The 19509-nt window shown below is 33.6% G+C and overlaps 2 protein-coding genes across 6 annotated transcripts; one reads left to right on the forward strand and one right to left on the reverse strand.

Annotated features, from left to right (window-relative positions):
* Nucleotides 1-4802: 4802 nt before the first annotated feature.
* LOC7496503 (heavy metal-associated isoprenylated plant protein 35) lies at nucleotides 4803-6129 on the forward strand. Its single transcript, XM_024610074.2, has 3 exons — nucleotides 4803-5044; nucleotides 5150-5234; nucleotides 5354-6129. The coding sequence occupies exons 1-3, from the start codon at nucleotides 4940-4942 to the stop codon at nucleotides 6076-6078; spliced, it is 915 nt and encodes a 304-aa protein (XP_024465842.1). The 5' UTR covers nucleotides 4803-4939; the 3' UTR covers nucleotides 6079-6129.
* Nucleotides 6130-8429: 2300 nt separating this feature from the next.
* Nucleotides 8430-14985, reverse strand: LOC7496504 (uncharacterized). 5 transcript variants are annotated; one of them, XM_024609242.2, is made up of 14 exons: nucleotides 14872-14985; nucleotides 14475-14568; nucleotides 14127-14267; nucleotides 13912-14027; nucleotides 13579-13733; nucleotides 13169-13257; nucleotides 12487-13033; nucleotides 11811-11948; nucleotides 10881-11038; nucleotides 10683-10762; nucleotides 10330-10447; nucleotides 9392-9466; nucleotides 9144-9305; nucleotides 8430-8820 (listed from the first exon to the last, which is right to left on the reverse strand). In XM_024609242.2, the coding sequence occupies exons 2-13, from the start codon at nucleotides 14562-14564 to the stop codon at nucleotides 9162-9164; spliced, it is 1851 nt and encodes a 616-aa protein (XP_024465010.1). In that variant the 5' UTR covers nucleotides 14565-14568; nucleotides 14872-14985; the 3' UTR covers nucleotides 8430-8820; nucleotides 9144-9161. The 5 variants fall into 5 exon arrangements, 3 of the variants coding, with proteins under 3 accessions (XP_024465010.1, XP_024465011.1, XP_052312843.1); XM_024609243.2 differs by having other exon boundaries at nucleotides 10330-10444; nucleotides 14872-14945; XR_002983910.2 differs by lacking the exon at nucleotides 8430-8820 and adding an exon at nucleotides 9675-9887 and having other exon boundaries at nucleotides 9233-9305; nucleotides 14872-14948.
* Nucleotides 14986-19509: the final 4524 nt, after the last annotated feature.

A 19509-nucleotide genomic window follows, 5' to 3' on the forward strand; every position in this document is an offset into this window, starting at 1 on the left:
AATATTGGAAATGCTGAGATTAAAAGATCTAGCTTATGCATTAATTTACTTTTGAGCATGATGAAATAAAATTTGAAACTGGTTAATGATCTGTTTTATTAATATGATTTGAATACTTGTTGAGTTGAAAATTGAAATCTAACATAGATAAAGAATTTTGCAGGATACATTACAATAAAGCCAAGGCACGAGAAATTTCTAGTATAAAACAAATTCTTGCGGGTTATTCATAAGATGTATTAAGTTCATTAGACAGATCAACCAATAAATGTATTATAGTCTTTTTAGGTAAATACTTCGTAAAGATATCTTATGAGTTTTTAAATGAACCTATATGACACCAAAGTTTTTAGAAGAGATAGGAACTAGGTGAAATGGGATTTAGGTTTAAACCACGTATGCTTGTTCAGCTTAGCTTGGCACGACACAAACATGGACTCCGGTTTGGATTTGCATTTCGGTTTACTATAAAATAATTTTTTGATCCATAGAAAATTATTTTTTGTCAGCTTAGCTTATTTTATGTAGCCCATCCATAAATAAAATATATTAGTGATCATTTTATATTATACATAAAGCTAAAACCTCTCAATTTTTTACTGTAGATTGTGAACATTGCAATCCACAGTAAAATAATGATTTTGCCCTTCAATAACCATAGGATTGAACACAAACTCAGGGCTAAAATAGTATTTTTACACTTTATTGCATAGTGTAATCACGCCTTTGCCCTTAAAAAACAACAACACAACTTTTAACCTGGGGGTTTTTTGTGATTTTTATATTTTTCTGTACGGTGTAATTACTGCATAGCTCTTAGGTCAACTTTGTTTTTGCCTAAGGTCAATGGGCATTTTTGGTTTTTTACCTTGTTTTTTTTTTACAATTATCGCTTGGGGTCAAGGGTGTTTTGGTCTTTTAATAAATAAAAAGCAGGTGGGAGGCGTCTGTGCCCTTTCGACGGCACATGCGGTGGCTGTTTGTTGCCTTTTAAAGTTGCTTCCGAAGCATCGCACCACCCCCTACACGGTAGGCTGACACGTGTCAGCCTCCATGGCATAACGGAGCTCTAACAATAATTTTTCTCCTCCCCTTGTTTTCTCTCTCCTCCACCTCAAAAGATGTGTTGGCCTTGTAAAATTGCAAAGTGATCCTCAATATTTTAATTATATTAAATTTGATTTATATGTTTTTTAATTTCATCTCTTGACATTTGATTTTTTATGTTTTTTTATGAAATTTGATCCTCATTTTTTATTCCTATTTATTTTGCTTTTAATCCTTTTTTTATTGGATTTTATTTTTCAATTTAATCCCTAATCATTTGATTTTAATTCCTTTTTTTGTTGAATTTTATCCTCATTCTTATGATTGCAAATCCTTTTATTTTGAGTTCTCTCCTTGATTAATTTTTTTTTTTGTTTTGCAATTTCATCCCTCGTTGTTTAATTTCATAGAAATTTCTTATCATATTTGATGTTTATTTTTTATCATGCTTTTAAAACTCGGCCCGGGAGTCTACCCCCGTCATATCCTAGGTCACGGGTTGGGTCGAATGACCGAGGTTACCGAGGTCAATCGGATTTTTTATTGTGCGGGAAGTAAAAATGATATTATTTTGATAAAAAAAAATAATGGCAAAAATTAATCAATGGATTTTGACATGATTTTCCCCTAGCTAATTGCTTGATTTTTTTTTATTTTTCTAAAAATTAAAAATGGTATTATTTTGATAAAAATAAAATAAAATAATGGAGCAAAAATTCAATTACAATCTTCTTTTCTTTATTAGTTTTTCTTTGTTTTGAATTTTTTTTAGATTATTTTTTTCAGCTTCATCCCTTTCCATTTGATTTTTTATATATATCAGATATGGTACTCATTCTCTAGATTGTTATTTTTTTATCCTTTTTATTGTTTTTTTTTTAATTTTGTCCCTCAATATTTTATTTTATTTCTTTTTTTAGATTTAGTCTTTATTTTTTTAATTGCTCTTTTTTGTACTTTTCTTAATTTGTTTGTTCTTGCAATTTTGTCTGTTAGCATTTTATTTCATTTGTTTTTCTTATTCAATTTTGGTTTTCATTCTTTTAATTTTTTTTTTATCCTTTTTCTTCTTTTTGTTTTATTAAGTCCCTCATTATTTTCTTTTATTAGTTTTTATACCAGATTTAGTCCTCGTTGTTTTGATTACTATTTGTTTCTTTTAAAAAAAATTATGGTTAAGAATTTTGTTCAAGATTTTTTTTTTTATCTTCTGTATGATCATCTCGGTCTTATAACTAGAGTTGTTGATTTCAAATATTAGCCTGATTTAACTTCAGTTTTTTGTAACTTTTTTTATTTTATCCTTTGGCATTAGGGTATTGGGCCTTGAACTTTCTATTTTTTCTTCCTCTAGAATTATCCTGGATCGCGGGTTAATCAAGTTAACCCGGGTTCACTCAGGTTATCATCATTTGAATATTTTTTTTATGTTAAAAAAAAAATTGACCCATCATGCGGCATAGCACGGGCAAACAAATCTAGTATACTGCTATAATTTATAGTACTCTCATTTATTTAGTTGAATAAAATTAAACCTAAACAATTGCAAATGATTTTTTTATAATAATCTTAAGGTTGTGATTATAAACATAGTTTATTATCACTAAATTAGTTGCCAAGTTGAGTATGTATAATGCTGTTGCTCTAGAACTTTGCCCTTTCAAACAATGGTGGCTGTTGACCAGACAAAAGTCACTATAAAAATACCCAGAGAGAATATAGAAGTTGTTGTTTTCAATGTCCTACAGGCATTTGTATAGGATGGATGGTCCTCGGCAAGTCAGGAGCACTACGATCAAAAGTTTGTAGGGATGCCTTGAGATGGAAATTCTATAGCATATGTTAATTCCATTGGAATCATCCCTCGCCTAGGAAGTAGTGACCATTTAAATGGATGAAAACAATAACTTATCAACATTTATACAAAATGCCAAGTTAGGGGAGAACAACTTTCAAAAGGGTTTCGTTCGACCAATATCACATGATAGAAATATTAGATAAAATAATTAAAAAAAAAAAAACGTGTTTGGAAACATTGAGTTTTAGAGTGAGTTTTTGTTATTCAAAAGTATAAAAGATAGAGAAGACACATGTTTATTTCTACTGCCTAACCAAACGCTACTTAGAAATTTTATTGTCAATTTAAATGACTAAGTATAGTAAATATCCTCCTTTTTATTAGAGTATATTCTATCATTTTTCAAATTTACTAAAAATAAGACTATAGTTTGAGTTAAGAAGTGAGATGAAAAATTATTCACCACTCTTACCATTTTGCAATAATTCCACCAACACACACTACAAAAAACTAAATACAAACAAACACATCGGTGAAATATTTTTGTTAGTAGATTGTGGTGAGTTTTTTTATTGAATATATCCTCGCAATATCCTTCGATAAACACCACAACCCTCTCATATTATTACAAATCAACCTTCCACTACAAATTTAGTCATCCCAACAATCAGTTTGTCAACATCTATGTTCTTATTTAAATTTTATTGAGAATTTTTTACTTAAGTAAGTAAAACTATCCATTTTTTATTTGATCTCAATTTTAAAATGTTAATTTTTATTGCATATTTTTGTAGTATATATATATTTTTTTTTATGTTTACTTGTTTTGTAGCTTTTTCTCATAGAATTTTGTTGTGTGAATGTATGATTTGTACATATTAGGGTTTGTTTGAGATTTTGTAAGATTGTATTTGTTTGTAAATTGATGAAATCTAATTTGAATTTGTGACTTAGATGTTTATGATGAAATAAATAATGGTTTATTTAACGGATCCATTTTATTTTTTTTATTTTATGAGTCGTTAGGTGCCAACCAATAACCACTTGAGACACAGGCATTCACTCACAACACGGGCTCGTCGAGTTCGATGTCACCACGTCAAGGGGATCGGGTCCTTTCATAGCAGGACTCATTTACCAGGAAGTATCAGGCTCAATGGAAGAATAACCTTTCAATGTATGTTTGTTTTCCCTTCACATCAACATGTTACTAATTTTTGAAAAAATAATTTCAATTAACAAATGCAATTTCAAGTTTACAAATATTGAGGCTAACAAAATCATAACATCGATGATGAAAATTCTATTGTTTAAATGAAGTCAAGTTTTTAAATATCCTGAATGAAAATTTATGATTAATACATGTTTTGAAAGATTTAAAATTAGATTAGATTAAATTTTAAATTGAGAAATTACTGGATTAACCTCTAAGTCATGTAGGGTTTTTAATAACAACCATTAATTATTAAATGATGTATAAAAGCATTTACGTAAGGGGAAAACCCACCACCCACTTTATTGGCACTTCTTCATAACCTCTCTTAAGGGAATCTGCTCTTCAGTGTCTCCATCAACCTCTATGACTAAAATGAGAGGTGGCTTTGTGCCTCACAACCCTAATAATAAACAACAATTTGTCATTTTTATTTGCCTTAGTCATCTTTTCTTGTGACTAAAGGATTCCTTGATAGTGGATATCCTTACACCTAGAAAAGCTACTTTGATGGTTTTTCTTGATGATGATGAACCCCCAAATGATCAAATCAAACAAGATCAACTGCTCTTTGCTTTAATTCTTTTCTATGGTCGGCCTGGATATCCTAACTGCGTGCGTGCACATCCCTCAATTGCTATAGATAGCCATCCATGCTAAAGCAAATTCCCTTTGGCAAGGTCCATACAAAAACACCGGCCTCTTTCTTGAAACCTACCTACGCCCTCTCCCTTCCCTTCTTTAGCATTTGACAATGACTCCTAAAAAGGTAAACAATGAAGCAAATGTCATCTTCTTCCTCTCCCAGAGAGGAAAAGGAGATTCCTTTCATGTCCCACACCCTTTTGCCTTTCAAATATTCCCTCCTTCGGCACACATAAATGCCGCCTATTGATTCTTCATTCCTACTCTCGACCCTCTCTCCATCTCATACAAAGCTTATCTCTTGGTTTCTCCATTCATGCCTAATGTTTCCAGAGTTAGAGGTACTCCTGATCCACACAGAACATGCATGAGCATCTAGCATCTAAGCTTTGATATATGCCATCTTCTTGTCTGACCGTTCGGTTTTCTTCTCTTGTCGTGTGCAGAAACCTCGAGTCACGGAGATACAAGTCCGAATGGACTGTAATGGGTGTGTGCAGAAGATCAAGAAGGCATTGCATGGCATCAATGGTAAGCAACCAGTATGTGACTTGATAAATCCTCCAATCTAGTTTCTTCCACTTTCAGATTATCATCTAGGCTTTCACTTTCAACCTCCTTGTATCTAATTTCGTTCTCGTTTTCCTCAGGTATATATGATCTCTACATTGACTTCCCACAGCAGAAGCTGACAGTCATTGGGTGGGCAGATCCCGAAAAAATTATCAAGGCGATTAGGAAAACTAGGAAAATTGCCACCATATGTTCCCATTCTGAACCATCAGATCCTGCTGCTCAGACAACAGAAAAACCACCCGAACAAGCACCTGAAGGTGGGGCACCGCCACCACCGGTCTCCGACCAGGCAAATCCTCCCACAGCAGAAGCTCCACCTGCTGAAACAGCAGCTTCAACAGCAGAGCCTCCAAAAGATCCACCACAACCTGAGAACCCGCCACCACCTGGGGAGAATCCATCACCTGTTGCTGAAGAAACCAACGCAAATCAGCCACAAAGGCCCCCTGGACCCAAAGATTCAGGAGAGGTTCATGTTATATACCATCACCCACCTGACTATGGCTACAGATATGCTTATGGTCATAACTATGGCGGTAACTGGAACAGACACCCTATTAGCCAAGGAGTCCCACAAGCGGCGCCAAAGCCCATCTACGTGACTCACAGCTACAACACATACAGGCCATCACCGAATGTCACTGAATATGAATATCTCCGACCACCACCACCACATCACACAATTTACAGTAGGATGGACCACTACAATGAGGATTATCATGACAACAGTCGCAGTAATAATGGAAACATTACATCTATGTTTAGCGATGAGAATCCAAATGCTTGCCGAATAATGTGAGGAGGCTCATATCAAAAATAATAGAATCCAATGGCACCAATCATCTTCTAATATGCATGTGAACACGTTTTGAGAGGAGAATGAGATTCCAAGCTTGTATTGTGCGGGAAGAATTTATTCTGCATTCCACTTAATTCTAAGCTCTAAGAGGAAAAACATACCTTGTGCTATTCACTTCCTTTAGAAGAAACCTGCTAAGAATTAATTATATATATTCTACGACTGTGCTCTCGGCCTTCCATTTTAAAAACAGTATTCCACCAGTAGTTTCAATTCCCGTAGCTTGCACAACCTCTGCATCTGCATAGGGACACTAGAAAGTTGAAAATATGCTTCCAAATGCCTTCCCCGTCAACCAAAAAGAAAACGTGCCTGCTTCTCTACACGCATCTCAATATATTCCACTTCTAATTCTATACACCATGTCCAACCATGACATTGATGGAAAGATGATTCTTCTACTAATAAACCAAAAGAATTGGGGAAATTGATGATTATGTTGTTTTTAAAAATACAACTGAAAGATCAATGATCAAAATTGACATTTCACTCGTTAGTTGTTCCATTGATGCAGAAATGTATAGTTTCATCCCTCAATTTTCACTTTTCTCATATTCAATCGCTCTTCTTTACGCCTTTTACAATTCAATTTGTAAGTTCATTTTTCTTTAGTTTCGTTCCTGGATGTCCAGAGAAGAGGGAAAAAATCAACAGAAAAGAAAAAAAAAAAGAGAGAGAGAAAGCTATCGAATGACAAAACTTCAGTCACCAATTAATAACTAAAATTTTAATATTTTTAATTAAAAATAACTCGATAGAGGTGGTTTTTATCTTCAATGATGTTCGACAAGATAGATCAAGCCTTGAAAAGATGTTATTTTGGTTTGATTTTGAATTTTTTATATAGTTAAAATGTGTTTTGAAGTTAACAACGGGATTTCAAAGGTCCATAATGTTTTTGGATTAAAACAATGTTGAAATTCAAGTTTTTAGGGTCATTCAAGTTTTTAGGGTCCATAAACTTGGACCTGATTTTCCAACTATCATAGCTAGCTTTGAAGGTCAGAAAATATTTTAGATAAACAATGAGTTGTTCATAATATTTTAATTTTAAGTATATATTAATTTAAATATTTTAGGTGGATATAATGAGTTGTCCAATTTTTCAAACGACTTATGACTTGAATGATGAGTTGTCTTTTTTATAATATGATTGCCTTTAAAAAAATTCATTCAAATGAAATTTAAATAATTGTTCGATTGTAGTTTTTTATGATGATATTAACTTTTACTTTTTAAAATAATTATATATGAACCTACTATGTTTAATTCTTTCTAAAACTCCCCTCATGAACAGCAAATAAAATATATTTTATTATAGATTTAAAAACAATAAAAAAAAGATGATTTTTTGTAAAAGATAAAACACTAAGAAAAGAGGATTAGAGATACAATTTTTTCACTTCTTATTTCAAATCAATAGAATTTTTTTCTAATTTCTAATTTTAATTACCTTTATTTTTTATTTAAGAAACCATAATTTTTTAATAGAAAAGGAAGAAAGTTTTGACTAAAAAAATATATTTTCCCCTTAATTTAAATCATCATCTCTCTTACTAATATCTATTTTTATTGTCACAAAATTAAATAAAAAATATTAAAAAATTACCCCTATCATTAGGTTAAATACGGATCTATACGCATTGATTGGAACTGGCTTCGTTAGGGGGGCTCGCATAATTTGTTACGTCAGCTTAAAAGGGATAAGTTCCTTTGACGTCAAGAAAACTCCATGGAGTTCATAATACTCACATAAACATTTATCTTTTGCTTGAAATCTATAATAATGGAAAACATATACACAACACGGGAGCCTTCTTCTTTGGTGTTGCAACTTAGCTTGAAATCTTAGCACAGGTAACCCTAAGTAGTCAACTCTAGGATGGTTAGTACTTCAGTTCCAGAACTTTCTGCTTGATGCAGTAATCAGCTACTGTCCATGATTTGGATCAGAAGCTCGAACCACAAAAATGATCTTTTTTTTCTATTGATTTCCTAGACAAACGAAAATCAGTAATATGAAACAAGAGTGGTATATTCATTGTTATAGACTACGTAATTCCTGGCTACTAGTATTCTCATGGCCATGGAAAAGTCGCTAATTCACTAAAACATTCTTATCAAACACAAGTAAGCCTAAAACGTTCGTGCATAGCTTTTTCGTCAGCTAAAATCACCTCTGCAATATAATAGATCAACTGCACTCTTCTACAATGCAGAGAGATGTCAGCATGTTCAGCCACAGATGCAAACAAGATGCAGATATAAAACTCATGAGGAACTAACAGAGATGAAACCTCAACTAATTGGCTATCAGGTTATGCGGTAGTATCAGGAAAGGGGGCCTAGCAGTCATTGCCTGTTTACATGTTACAACAAGTATAATACATTCACATTTGAAAAAACTTGTGGGCTGTTAATGGAAGAAAAAAAAAACAAGTTAATTAGAAACGTAACACCTAGGCTTAACATGATCATTTCTAAACAAAAACATAGAGCGAAAACAAGATAAGAGGAATAAGCAGGTACAGAAGGAAACAAGTATTGCTGTACTCTATAAAGGTTGAAGATCAATTTCGGATATGCACCAAAAAAATCGGTGGATAGGCTGAACCAAAATGATAGAAGCCCACGCCAAAAGATGCCTCTCCGGGTAACAAGCCGCTATCCTCACTGGGAAACCTTCATGATAACAAATTTAGGGGTAAATGTCAAAACGAACAAATCTCCACCAACAATTTTGAGAGCTAAAAATCTTACAATATTTTATGATCAACCGGGAAGTTCAAACAAATTGTGAAAACTCCATTTGGGAATTTTTTAAACATGAACATACATATAACTAGCTGTGCTTCTTCCAAAAGAAATGTAAATTCTCATCCGGAATAATGCAACCATACCATTGTGCAGTTCTATATTAGCATCACCATCCAATTGGTCAACTTCTAATCACTCAAAGATTGGCCATAGGTAGACAAATAAAATTTTCTGTCAAGAATGATTACCTGGTATGGTGATTGCAGCTAGCTGTCATCATCACTACTTAACTGGGATTCATCATCTTCTTCCCCATAAAGATGTTCGTCGACATCATCATCATCCTCGTTATCATCCATTTGGTCATTATGCAATGAGATAGGGTTTTTGCTCAGTGCAACCTTGTCAATCTGTTAAGAGAACACAGACAACAAATTAAATATCAACAGACCTTATTAAAACCATCAAAGTAATGCAACAAAGAGAAGTTTGGAACCTGTGCTGTTACAAGCTGCAAACGGCCTGCTAATTGCAACAAAGGTTGAACAGCCACAGCCCTTGATTTGGTGATCTGAGAGAATAGAACATAATTTGAGTCAGCCAGGCAAATAATATGACACTAAGGTCTGGTGCAACAGCATTATAATCCAACGCCTTTTCTAATAGTCTCTATGAACTGGGACCTTTGAAAGAAGAAAAATGGGATAAAGGGATGTGATTGGAGATGAAAGCCGCCTTATTTCTAGATGCTTAAAATGGACAAATTGCATGTGATGGACCTGTATGGAAGGAAGAGCTCTTTTCCCTTCTCTCTACATAGAGATGTTGGAAGTACCCATCTCTTCCTCGTCCCTCTTTTGCCCTGTGCTCGTGTCCTTCCAACCAACCATATCATGGGAGAATAACCACAGATGGCAAAGTAATGCCCCCCCAGATGACAACAAAGCTCAGTCACTCGACATAGCATCACCAAAATGTTTATTACAAGGCCCCTGCAAATAAGATCAGCTTTGGAGTTGGCCTGGTCTACATGTTACAATGGCCAAAGTTGGTATAGACCACAGAAACAAAGAGGCTGTCTCTGACCAATTTGCTACATTACTAATAACCTCAGCCTATCACAACCTATTTTGGCTTGACATCTTTCATCTTAGAAGTTAGAGCCACTAACAGAACAAGTCATGTTGTACAAGAATTTGAATACAAATGTTAATTACAATCTATAAGTCCAAGCATCTATAAACAAAAGTAAAGCTAACAAGTTATAATAGTGTATATAATTTTAAGCAGTAAAGTTTTACCATGAATATGAAACATAGGGAAAGAGATAAGGGGTTAACAGCCGCAACAAGATCACTTCAAGTTATGACACAGCTAAGATAAAAGCATGAAAAGAGAAACAAATGATATGCCTACACGTTCACATTATTATACCTTTAATAAGGAATTAAGCATCTGGGACTCCGGTTTTTCTTGAGCCACAATATATTGACCATGATTGACCAATATACAGTATATCCATGGTAAAACACACTTTCCACTATTTGACCTGTTGAAGACAACCACAGTTTTGAAATTCCTCCATAATTAGTGAATAGATACATGATGGCTTCCTAGAATAAAAGTCCTTCATAAATATCATAAGATGTAACAAGATCAATGAACATATTCTTCTTGGCAGAACCTTATGTTCTACATAGAATTATCTGTTGTCTTTTAAAGAAGTCTACAATAAGAATAAATTAGAAGTTGAGAGTCAACACAATTATAGAAAAGTACGAGCAAACCTAGATTGCCACTTAGCCACCAAGACTTCCAGTAACTTGTATGCATTGCTAGGTTCCATAGACAAAACTGTTGCCCTCATCTGATAAAAGAAAATTATCAGCTACTATTAGAAATGAAGAATATACATGAAGGAAAACAAGAACATAATTTGGATGGGGGAAAAAAAAACCAAAACTGCCTTTAGATGAAGAACAAACCTTCTTTAGCGGGATATTGTCTTCAAGGTTAATACCCTTAAGTGTTGCAGAATCAAGAGTGGGGCTCAATATACCATCATCTTTACTACCAAGTATGTTCAATAATCTCAACTGCTTCTCCATGCTAGTTGTTACAGCATCAACCTCTACCATGACATCTGTAGAAACCAGCATAATAAACAGATAAGAGCGAGCAGAAGAATTGACAAAACAACTCACATTAAACCAGAACTTCACAGTAGTAACTCTGAAGCAAAAGTATGACTTCACATTACTTATGCCAGCATGGCTATAGAACAATTTCAATATAATGTCGATTTACCCATTACATATTACAGAACTATATTGTTATTGAGCACACGCATTTTCATATTGAAAAGCAAAATCATTGCACAAAACTTGCGACACTTTTCAAAACAGTTCTTGGGTTCTTGAGGATAGACCTTTCTGTTCCTTTCTCTCAAATCATTTCTATTTGTATATTATTTTCCTTGCTATCAGTTGCTCATTATTTTCATTTTCTCTCACTTTACAATTTGCATTCCATTTCATCTACTTCTTTCCTCTTTCTCAAGATATATTATATTAAGTTACAGCTATCCATTACTCAGTTGCAACAGTATCCTCATTGGCTCATGTGATAAAGAATACGCATATTGTAGATAAATGCTTAATGAAATGAAGTAAAAGAATCATACGATGCAAGTTAAGAAAAAGGGTGAAATCATAAGATCCCCCATATTCAAGCATCCAGACACAGAAGTTATCAAAAGAAAAAATAAAGGTTAAACCAAGCAACCATTACTGTCCCAAAAAAGTGATCTGATGTATTCAACAATTAAAAAAAAAACCTACCCGGAATAGAGAGATGAACCAACATAGGTGCATTCATATACATAATGGGAATTTTCTGGAAAATAATAGATGTACCTTTGCTCTCAGCAGATTCTTCCATGACCTCATCATGGTCAACGATATTCATATTTCTCATCTTCTTCTCATGAAGATCATAAACTTTTGGGAGAGGAAGCAAGGCATCTTCCACATTGGCACGGTCTAATGCAGTAACTGTTGAATTCAAAGAAAAGTAATTAGCTACCATGCAAGAGCAACAATCCACATAAAAATGACATTAGAATTAAAAACTATCAGAAGAGGAATCTATAACATCAAGCAAGAGCTAGCATAATGAAGAGAACATGTTAGGAAACAGCTGAAGAAGCAGATTTTCAAAGGATGCAAAAAACATCAACTGTCTAAGCAAACCATAACTACTGAAATCAACAAAATATAAAACTAAGAACATTTTGACAGAAGGCTCCACCACAAGGGTTTGCCTCATCAGTCAACATGGCAAGCAAGGGCTGTAAAGGATATAGAAAATGGTCTAAGCACACAGTCAGACAAGGCAAAAGGAAATCATTGTTCAATCAAATCTATCAAAGAAGTCAAAAACTAATTTTTAGAATTCTTTTGTCCAGAGTTCGTGTCAGTATCAGAAGAGTTTGTCTACAGAGAGATGTCCAAGATAGCGTGTGGAAACCAATAACTCTCACAATATATTTCGACTTATCCAAAAATATAAATAGTTATAGTCAAGAGTTACCTCGATTTTGTAAGTCTCTGGCTTTCTTAGTGTTGCTGAGAGACTGACTCAGTGGTAGCAGAACTCCATCCTGAGAGCTATTTAGCTTAATGTCTGTCCCAGGATGCATTAATATTTTCTGAAATGAAGGCTTTACAAGCAAACCATAAGCAATAAACACATTTGCAGCTGTAGGTTTGGCAGTGCCTTGTAATTTTGCAGCCAGTACTGTTGGTAATGCACCCTTGTGATTTTTGGGAAATTCTTCATAAGATAGTAAGACTTTAGTGGGTTTGGAATTGCGTAATTCCTCAACATTTTTTCCACACCACGTGTAACAAACACCAGTTTCTGAAATGGCCAAAACATACAGGCCTGCATCATCAACTCCCTCATTTTCAAAGCACTTGCAATCAATGAATACAGCAGGGTGCTCCATTGCAAGAACACAGCTTGCTGATTGCCGTTTGCCACCATCTATTCTCCACAGTGCAACATATCTTTCACCAACAGCAGAAGAGAGGATGTATTTTCCATCATCAGTAAAGACCATGGAGCGAACAGCTCCCTGTCAATATTGAGAGAGACTGATTTAGCTGAACATAGAAAGCCAAGGAAGATAACTGAATGGAAATGAAATATAGTGCCAGAAATATATCTTCTGCATAGAAACATAGTACAAAAGGAATATGGAAGCACTCACAGGATGACCAGAGAACTTCTGCATCTTTTTGTGGTCAGAGCAATTGAAAATCTTCAATTGTGCAGCTGCTGTTGCTAATATCTTCCCATCTGACATTCAGAGTGTGAATCCCAGCAAAAGTATGAGAAAGCAGTAAATATTGCATATTCACAAAGCATTCACTTCCAACACACTCTAAAGAGAGTATCTTTCATTGATTATTAGCAACCCAAAAAATACAAAATGCCCAGAGTGTAGTTAAATTGAATCATTCACAACTAATTTCCCAAAATACATCTTGGCATAAATTTTCCAGATTCTACACTTCATAAAAATAACTAATTAGCAAGTGAAAAAAATTACAGAGAAAATATTTGGTTTCCCTACAACCATAAAGCAAGAGTAACACAAATGGAGTGAATGATCAATACCAGATGAAACAGACATGCAGGATATCGCCTTTGTAGAAGCTCTAAACTTCCCCAGAGTATTTCCTGTTTGTGGATCAGTTTTGCAAATCATTCCATCAGCACCTGAAGTGTAAATGCACGAATCACGTGTAGAAAATGAAACAGCACTGACACCCCTGCACATCAGAGAAAGAAAACTATTAAATCTAAAGTTACAAGTCAACTTTTACTGTTCTTTTTCTATTTTTGGCAATTCTGAAAACTGATGCTTACAAAAACCTAGGAACAGTGTGGTTCCAATTCACAAATGATAAAAGGCATGACAACGTAATAATTATTCAGCAAGGAACTCACCCAGGATGGCAATCGCTAACACTCCACTTCAACTGACCAGCAGACACATCAAGTGCCAAAACATCACCACTACCCGTTCCTAACACTAACAATGAACTTCCTAGCTTCCTTTTCTTCTGCAAGCACTCATGGTTTTGAGCAGAGTTATTTCAGATAGTAGGAAGCAAAGATCAAACATTTAGCAGCACAATTACAAAGCAACTTTTATATTTAACCTTCTTATCCAAAGACAACCACTTCATGCATTTATAATCAACCGAAAGGTGTCCTCTTTCAGGTTTAGCATAAAAATCTCCTTCACTTGATGTTATGTCTGCAAACTCAGTTTGCACCTGGCCCTTTAATGTATCCCAGATCTGAAAGGAAAAGGAAAGATTAGTAGTTCCTACATGAAAAGAAGAATAAAAACCTCCTTTATCAGACAAAGGATATTATCACACAAATAGCACTAAGCTGGCCAAAAATTCAATAACGAAGCATTGTCGGAAAACATATTCTACAATCAATCTCAATTTTCAAAAGCCCTAGCATTTTCAGAATTCAAAAATAAGGGAATCGAGTACCTTTATTCGACCATCTCCCGAGCTGATTGCTAAGTAGTCCAATGAAGGACTAAATGCTGTCAAGAGGTCTCTGATATTCAAGGACACCATACTCCTGCGAAAAATTTAAAGTGACAAGCGACACTAATAACCTTTTCATTCTCATAACTCATAGCTTACATAGTTAGCAACCATTCAACATAAACCAACATACCCACCACAGACTTTTATGAGAATCATTGTAAATCCCTCTTAAAACCCATTTACCCAATACCAACTTCCAATCATGAATGTAAAGAAAGATTAAAACTTTTTTTGACATATGGGATTATGAGTTAAAAATTTGAAGTTTAGAATGGTTTCTTTTACACTGTGTTTTTAAGAACACAAAAGAAGAGGAGTGGAAGCAGAGGCTTACCTGAAACGGTGGTGGCGGAGAGAGGAAGGTGGAGAGGTGGCGGTCACTGGGGTTTTAGGGGTTTTAGAGTTTCCTTACTCTCTCTGTCTCTCTCTCTCTCTGTCGTGGTTTTTGTTTAGGTTTTTGTTTTGTGCTTTTGTAATAACAAAAAACACTTAATTGGGCCTGGGCGTTTTGGAGGGCTATCTTATTATGGGCTTGGAAGCCAGTTTTACACCCTATCTCACAAAAATATTGTTATTATTATTGTTATTGTTATTATTATTATTATTATTTGGTTTAAATGTTTTAGGGTATTTTAAAAAACAAAATCAACCCTGGATTACCTAGTTCGAGAAATTATTAGAAGTTGTTCGGAAAAATAATGCTACTTTAATTTTTAAAAAAAATTAGAGTTGGAAAAAAAACTAAAATTATTTATTCAAATGTAATATTTTTTTTATTTATAAAATTATAAGACTAGTTTTTTAGTTTTATAATTTTTTACTGAATTTGAAAAATATATTTAGAGGTTTTTCATAATTTTTCAATACAAGTTTTTCACTATTTTTCAAACAAAAAAAAACACGAACAATATAATTTATATGTATACACACAAGCATTTTTTAGCAAGGTAAAAGATTAAAATTAATTTTTTATATTTTTATATTTAGTTGGTGTCATATATTTAATCTTTACCATAAATATAATATAAATATTTTTTTAGTTAACAATATAGCATTTTCATGATAATTTTTAATTTGAATAAAATAAAATTAATATTAAGATGAATATAATGATTTGTGTTTTTTCAAGAAAAATAATTATGATTTTGATGTATTTATTTGAATAAATCTGTCATCATTTTAAACAACTGAACATATTTTTTAATTCCTCGCTAGAAAAATAAAACTAAAAATAGTTTCTTTTTATAACCAACAAAGCAAAACTAAAAATGAAAAATAAAAATTAAAAATAGTTTTTTTTTTTTGTTAACCAACACAGCTTTAGATATTATAGCGTTTGGTTACCTTCTCGAAATATAAAATATAAAGATGGTTAGAATAAAGAGAAATGTTTTCTTATACTTTTTTTATTTTGAAAGTGTCAATTATAAAACTATATAGATTTATTTTATATTTTCATTTGTTTTTTTTTTCTTTTTTTATCTTGAAATACAAACCAAATACTAAAAAAAAAAATCCATAGATAGTCATTATAGTGGATCCTATTTTCATGCAAGTGGAAGAACAATATACCAAAATATATCTAATAAATTTCCATATCCTTCTGTGTTTAAATTTAAATAAAGTTATTTAAGTCTCTATTTACAAGAAAAGAAAATATTTCTCTTATCTTTTTCAAGACGCCAGATGATAAATTGGACTCTTCGTAAAACTTCTGAGGCGCACAGATTACATATTCATCGCTTATGCCTCTGGCAATCATCCTTTGAATGAATATTACACATAACCAGGGCTTAAATTTCACGATGCCATGAAATTAAGAAAACGGCGAAAGAGAAGGAAAAAGATTCTTATCTTGCTTGCCTTTCTCGAAAATGAGATATATTAGGAGAATAATACTATTGAATTCCAAGATTTCTTCGGAGCTTAGAGTTCAAGATTTTCTTTACAGTCGTAATCTTCGAGCTCGAGCACCCTGATATTCTTTCTATCTTTACTGCTGTATGCTCCCTTGGATTTTCTTGGCATTCCACATGTCAATGACAAGGTATGAAGTGAGCCCATAAAAAAAGAAGTTTGATAGTTACAGTACTAGGCCGGCAAATAGACTAGCATGGAGAAAGTTGCTTGAAACGCATTCCATTCATAGCATGAACGCAGTTCTATGGTAAATAGTCATAGCATCATGGAACTGTTTACCTTTACAATAATTCAAGAAGCAGACAAAGGTTGTCTGATGTAAGCCATCTGAACTGCAAGCTTGAGAAGAGACATGGATCCATATCCATTAAACCTAGAGATTTTACTGCAAAATATCGTCAACTATACATGCCACTTTTACTTCTGTCCTAAATCCATAAATGGTAATATTATATTCTGCTGATTCCATCCACGATGCTGGGCACTGCAGTTCTCCCGTGGAACTCTTGTTAGTTGTCATCATGAAGAATCTCTGGGTAAAACTTTAGCACTGTTGCATGCATTTAATTTATCTAGCTTGGATTAGCAGGATCTGGGGATAATTTCCCGTCTCTGTGGATGAGAGATCAAGAATAGTGATCTGGGAATAATTCTCTGTCAACAACAACAAAGCTAAGCCACAGTTTCGGGCAATCTTACATTAATTTGTCCAAGCTACAGGATTGAAACACGCAAACATCAAAACCTGTGATCTTGTCATGATGGTTAGCACACGAATGTGCTTATGATTTACATAGGGCCAAATTTGATTGTAGAAGTGAAGTTAGAGATCTCATTTTCTTTCAATTAATGTCAAAATTCACCTGAATCAATCTCTTTCAGGCTCGGGTTCCTCTCCCTTCCTTCCTCCTTAATCTGTTGCGCACCGTAATGGTTGAACAAAACAAAAAGACAGCCACGTGATAAGGTGGATAGTTCTTGTACTTGAATAGAAAACACTTTGTTTTTTTATGGAATAATGCCCGTCAATCATGGCATGTTACATAATCTTAGCCAGAGATATGATTCAGTGACAACATCGCAATTGCATGGCTGTGTTTTTTTTTTTTTTCCCTTGTGGAGTCTCTTCTTTTTCCCAAATGACCATATTTTCTATTGACCAGTCACTGTGCAAGAATGGGACACGCCTGGTTGGGGCCTTTTGCTGCCATGGACTTTTGTCACTATTAGAAGAAGATGTGGATCAGCTGCCTTCCACTGCTGATTTTACTGTTCACCACCAGAACGGTTCCAACAGGGCATGTTTGCGTGTAGGGACATGCCTGCAATAGTCGATATCCCCCCTGCCCTTCAATATTTGAGTGTTTTCTTCCATGAAGAAGAAAAACGTTTCAATTTCGGGGTGGACTTTCATGGATAAGCCATGACACAACATCGGATGCTGCTACCAACATGATTTTGAGCCCTTTAACTCAGCATTGGATGCTTTAATCTCTCGGTATGATTTGCGAGAGTTGTAGACAACCTTGTTGCTTGCTAGGCTAGGAAATCTAGTGCTGACCTTAAAACACTGCAATCAATTAGTACGCTTGTTGGATTGCCATGTGGTTGCAAGGCAGGCACTTGCAGTTGTTATATTTATGGCAAAGATCCGAGGCCATGGTGAAAGCAGTCACATTGAACTTCTAGGTTAGGTGTCATGTCATTTTATGCCTCGCAGATGGCTCTAATGATCACATGCCTGCATGGTTTAATCTTTGCTTAAAGTGTTAATTACTGCTACCCTTCAATATCGGCGGCTTAACCTTGCGATATCAACAAGCTTTTTCTTTACACAGCCTGTCAATCATTTTGAAGCTTGAGTGACTGTCATTTGGCTTGCAATTTTTGACATGGACAAGCCTACCAAAAGAAAATGTATATCATCATTATCAGATTAGATGTAATTCTGAAGCTCCCATGGAAGTATTACTATGCTTTTGCTTTTGTGATCTTGACTTGTGTGGCTTGTTGTCTTGGATCCATGACTTCTTAGCTGCTGTGTTCAAATGTGCGAGAGCCGAGACCTCCGATGGAAAGAAATTATTCAAGGGGAATACACAAATATTTGCTCAAATGCCCCCACGTTCTTATTGACTATGGTCCCGTTTAGCCAACAGCGTTTCGAACTGCGATTAGCTACAAAAATATATGTTTTTTATACACGGTTAACCGCGATTTGAAACGTGCTTGGCAGTGATGTCTCCTGTACTTTCATGGCTTTTCAGTGATCTGGGAGGTTGGAGAATTAGTTGCAGTATAAATTTTGTGGTTAAAACATGATAAGATTTGAAAGTTGGCTGCTGCGAATTATGATTTTATGAGTTGAGCTCGTATCTTAAGATAAATTTTTCATAGTATTCAAGTTTCTAAAGTTGTCCCATGTTTCTTTGTCCTTTATAAAGTGATTTCTGAAAATTATCTTTTAAATTTTATTGTGTTTATTTATTATTATAGGAAAATATTCTGAATTAATTTTATTTCTAGAAAAGTATTTTTTTAAGAGAAAAACACTTTTTAAATGTCAAAAAAAACTCAAAAATATCTTATTATTTTTTGATTATATCAAATTTGGTCCTTAAATTGTTTATTGCTATATATTTTATTTTGTGTTATTTTTTTTCAATTTCATCCCTTAAAATTTAATTTTTATATCAACTTGGGTTTTCGTTCTTTTGATTGTTATTTGCTTTTTTCTTATTATTTTTTTAATTAAATTTTTTTATATATTAGATCCGATTCACAATCTTTTGATTCTATTTATTCTATTTGAAGTAATTTATGGAAGTATAATTTTTTTTAATTATCTTTTAATTTTTTTATTTGTCAAATTTGGTTTCTATTATTTTAATTATTGTTTAATTTTATGAGATAATTTTATTAAATTAGATTTGTTTTCAATTTCATCACCCTTCAACTTTTTAATCTGTTAGATTTGGTTTTCATTTTATTTTATAAACTTGAAAAAATAAAATAAAATATATTTTCTAACTTATTTTCTATGATATAGCTA

The sequence above is a fragment of the Populus trichocarpa genome, chromosome 10 (assembly GCF_000002775.5).
Source record: "Populus trichocarpa isolate Nisqually-1 chromosome 10, P.trichocarpa_v4.1, whole genome shotgun sequence".
NCBI lineage: Eukaryota > Viridiplantae > Streptophyta > Magnoliopsida > Malpighiales > Salicaceae > Populus > Populus trichocarpa.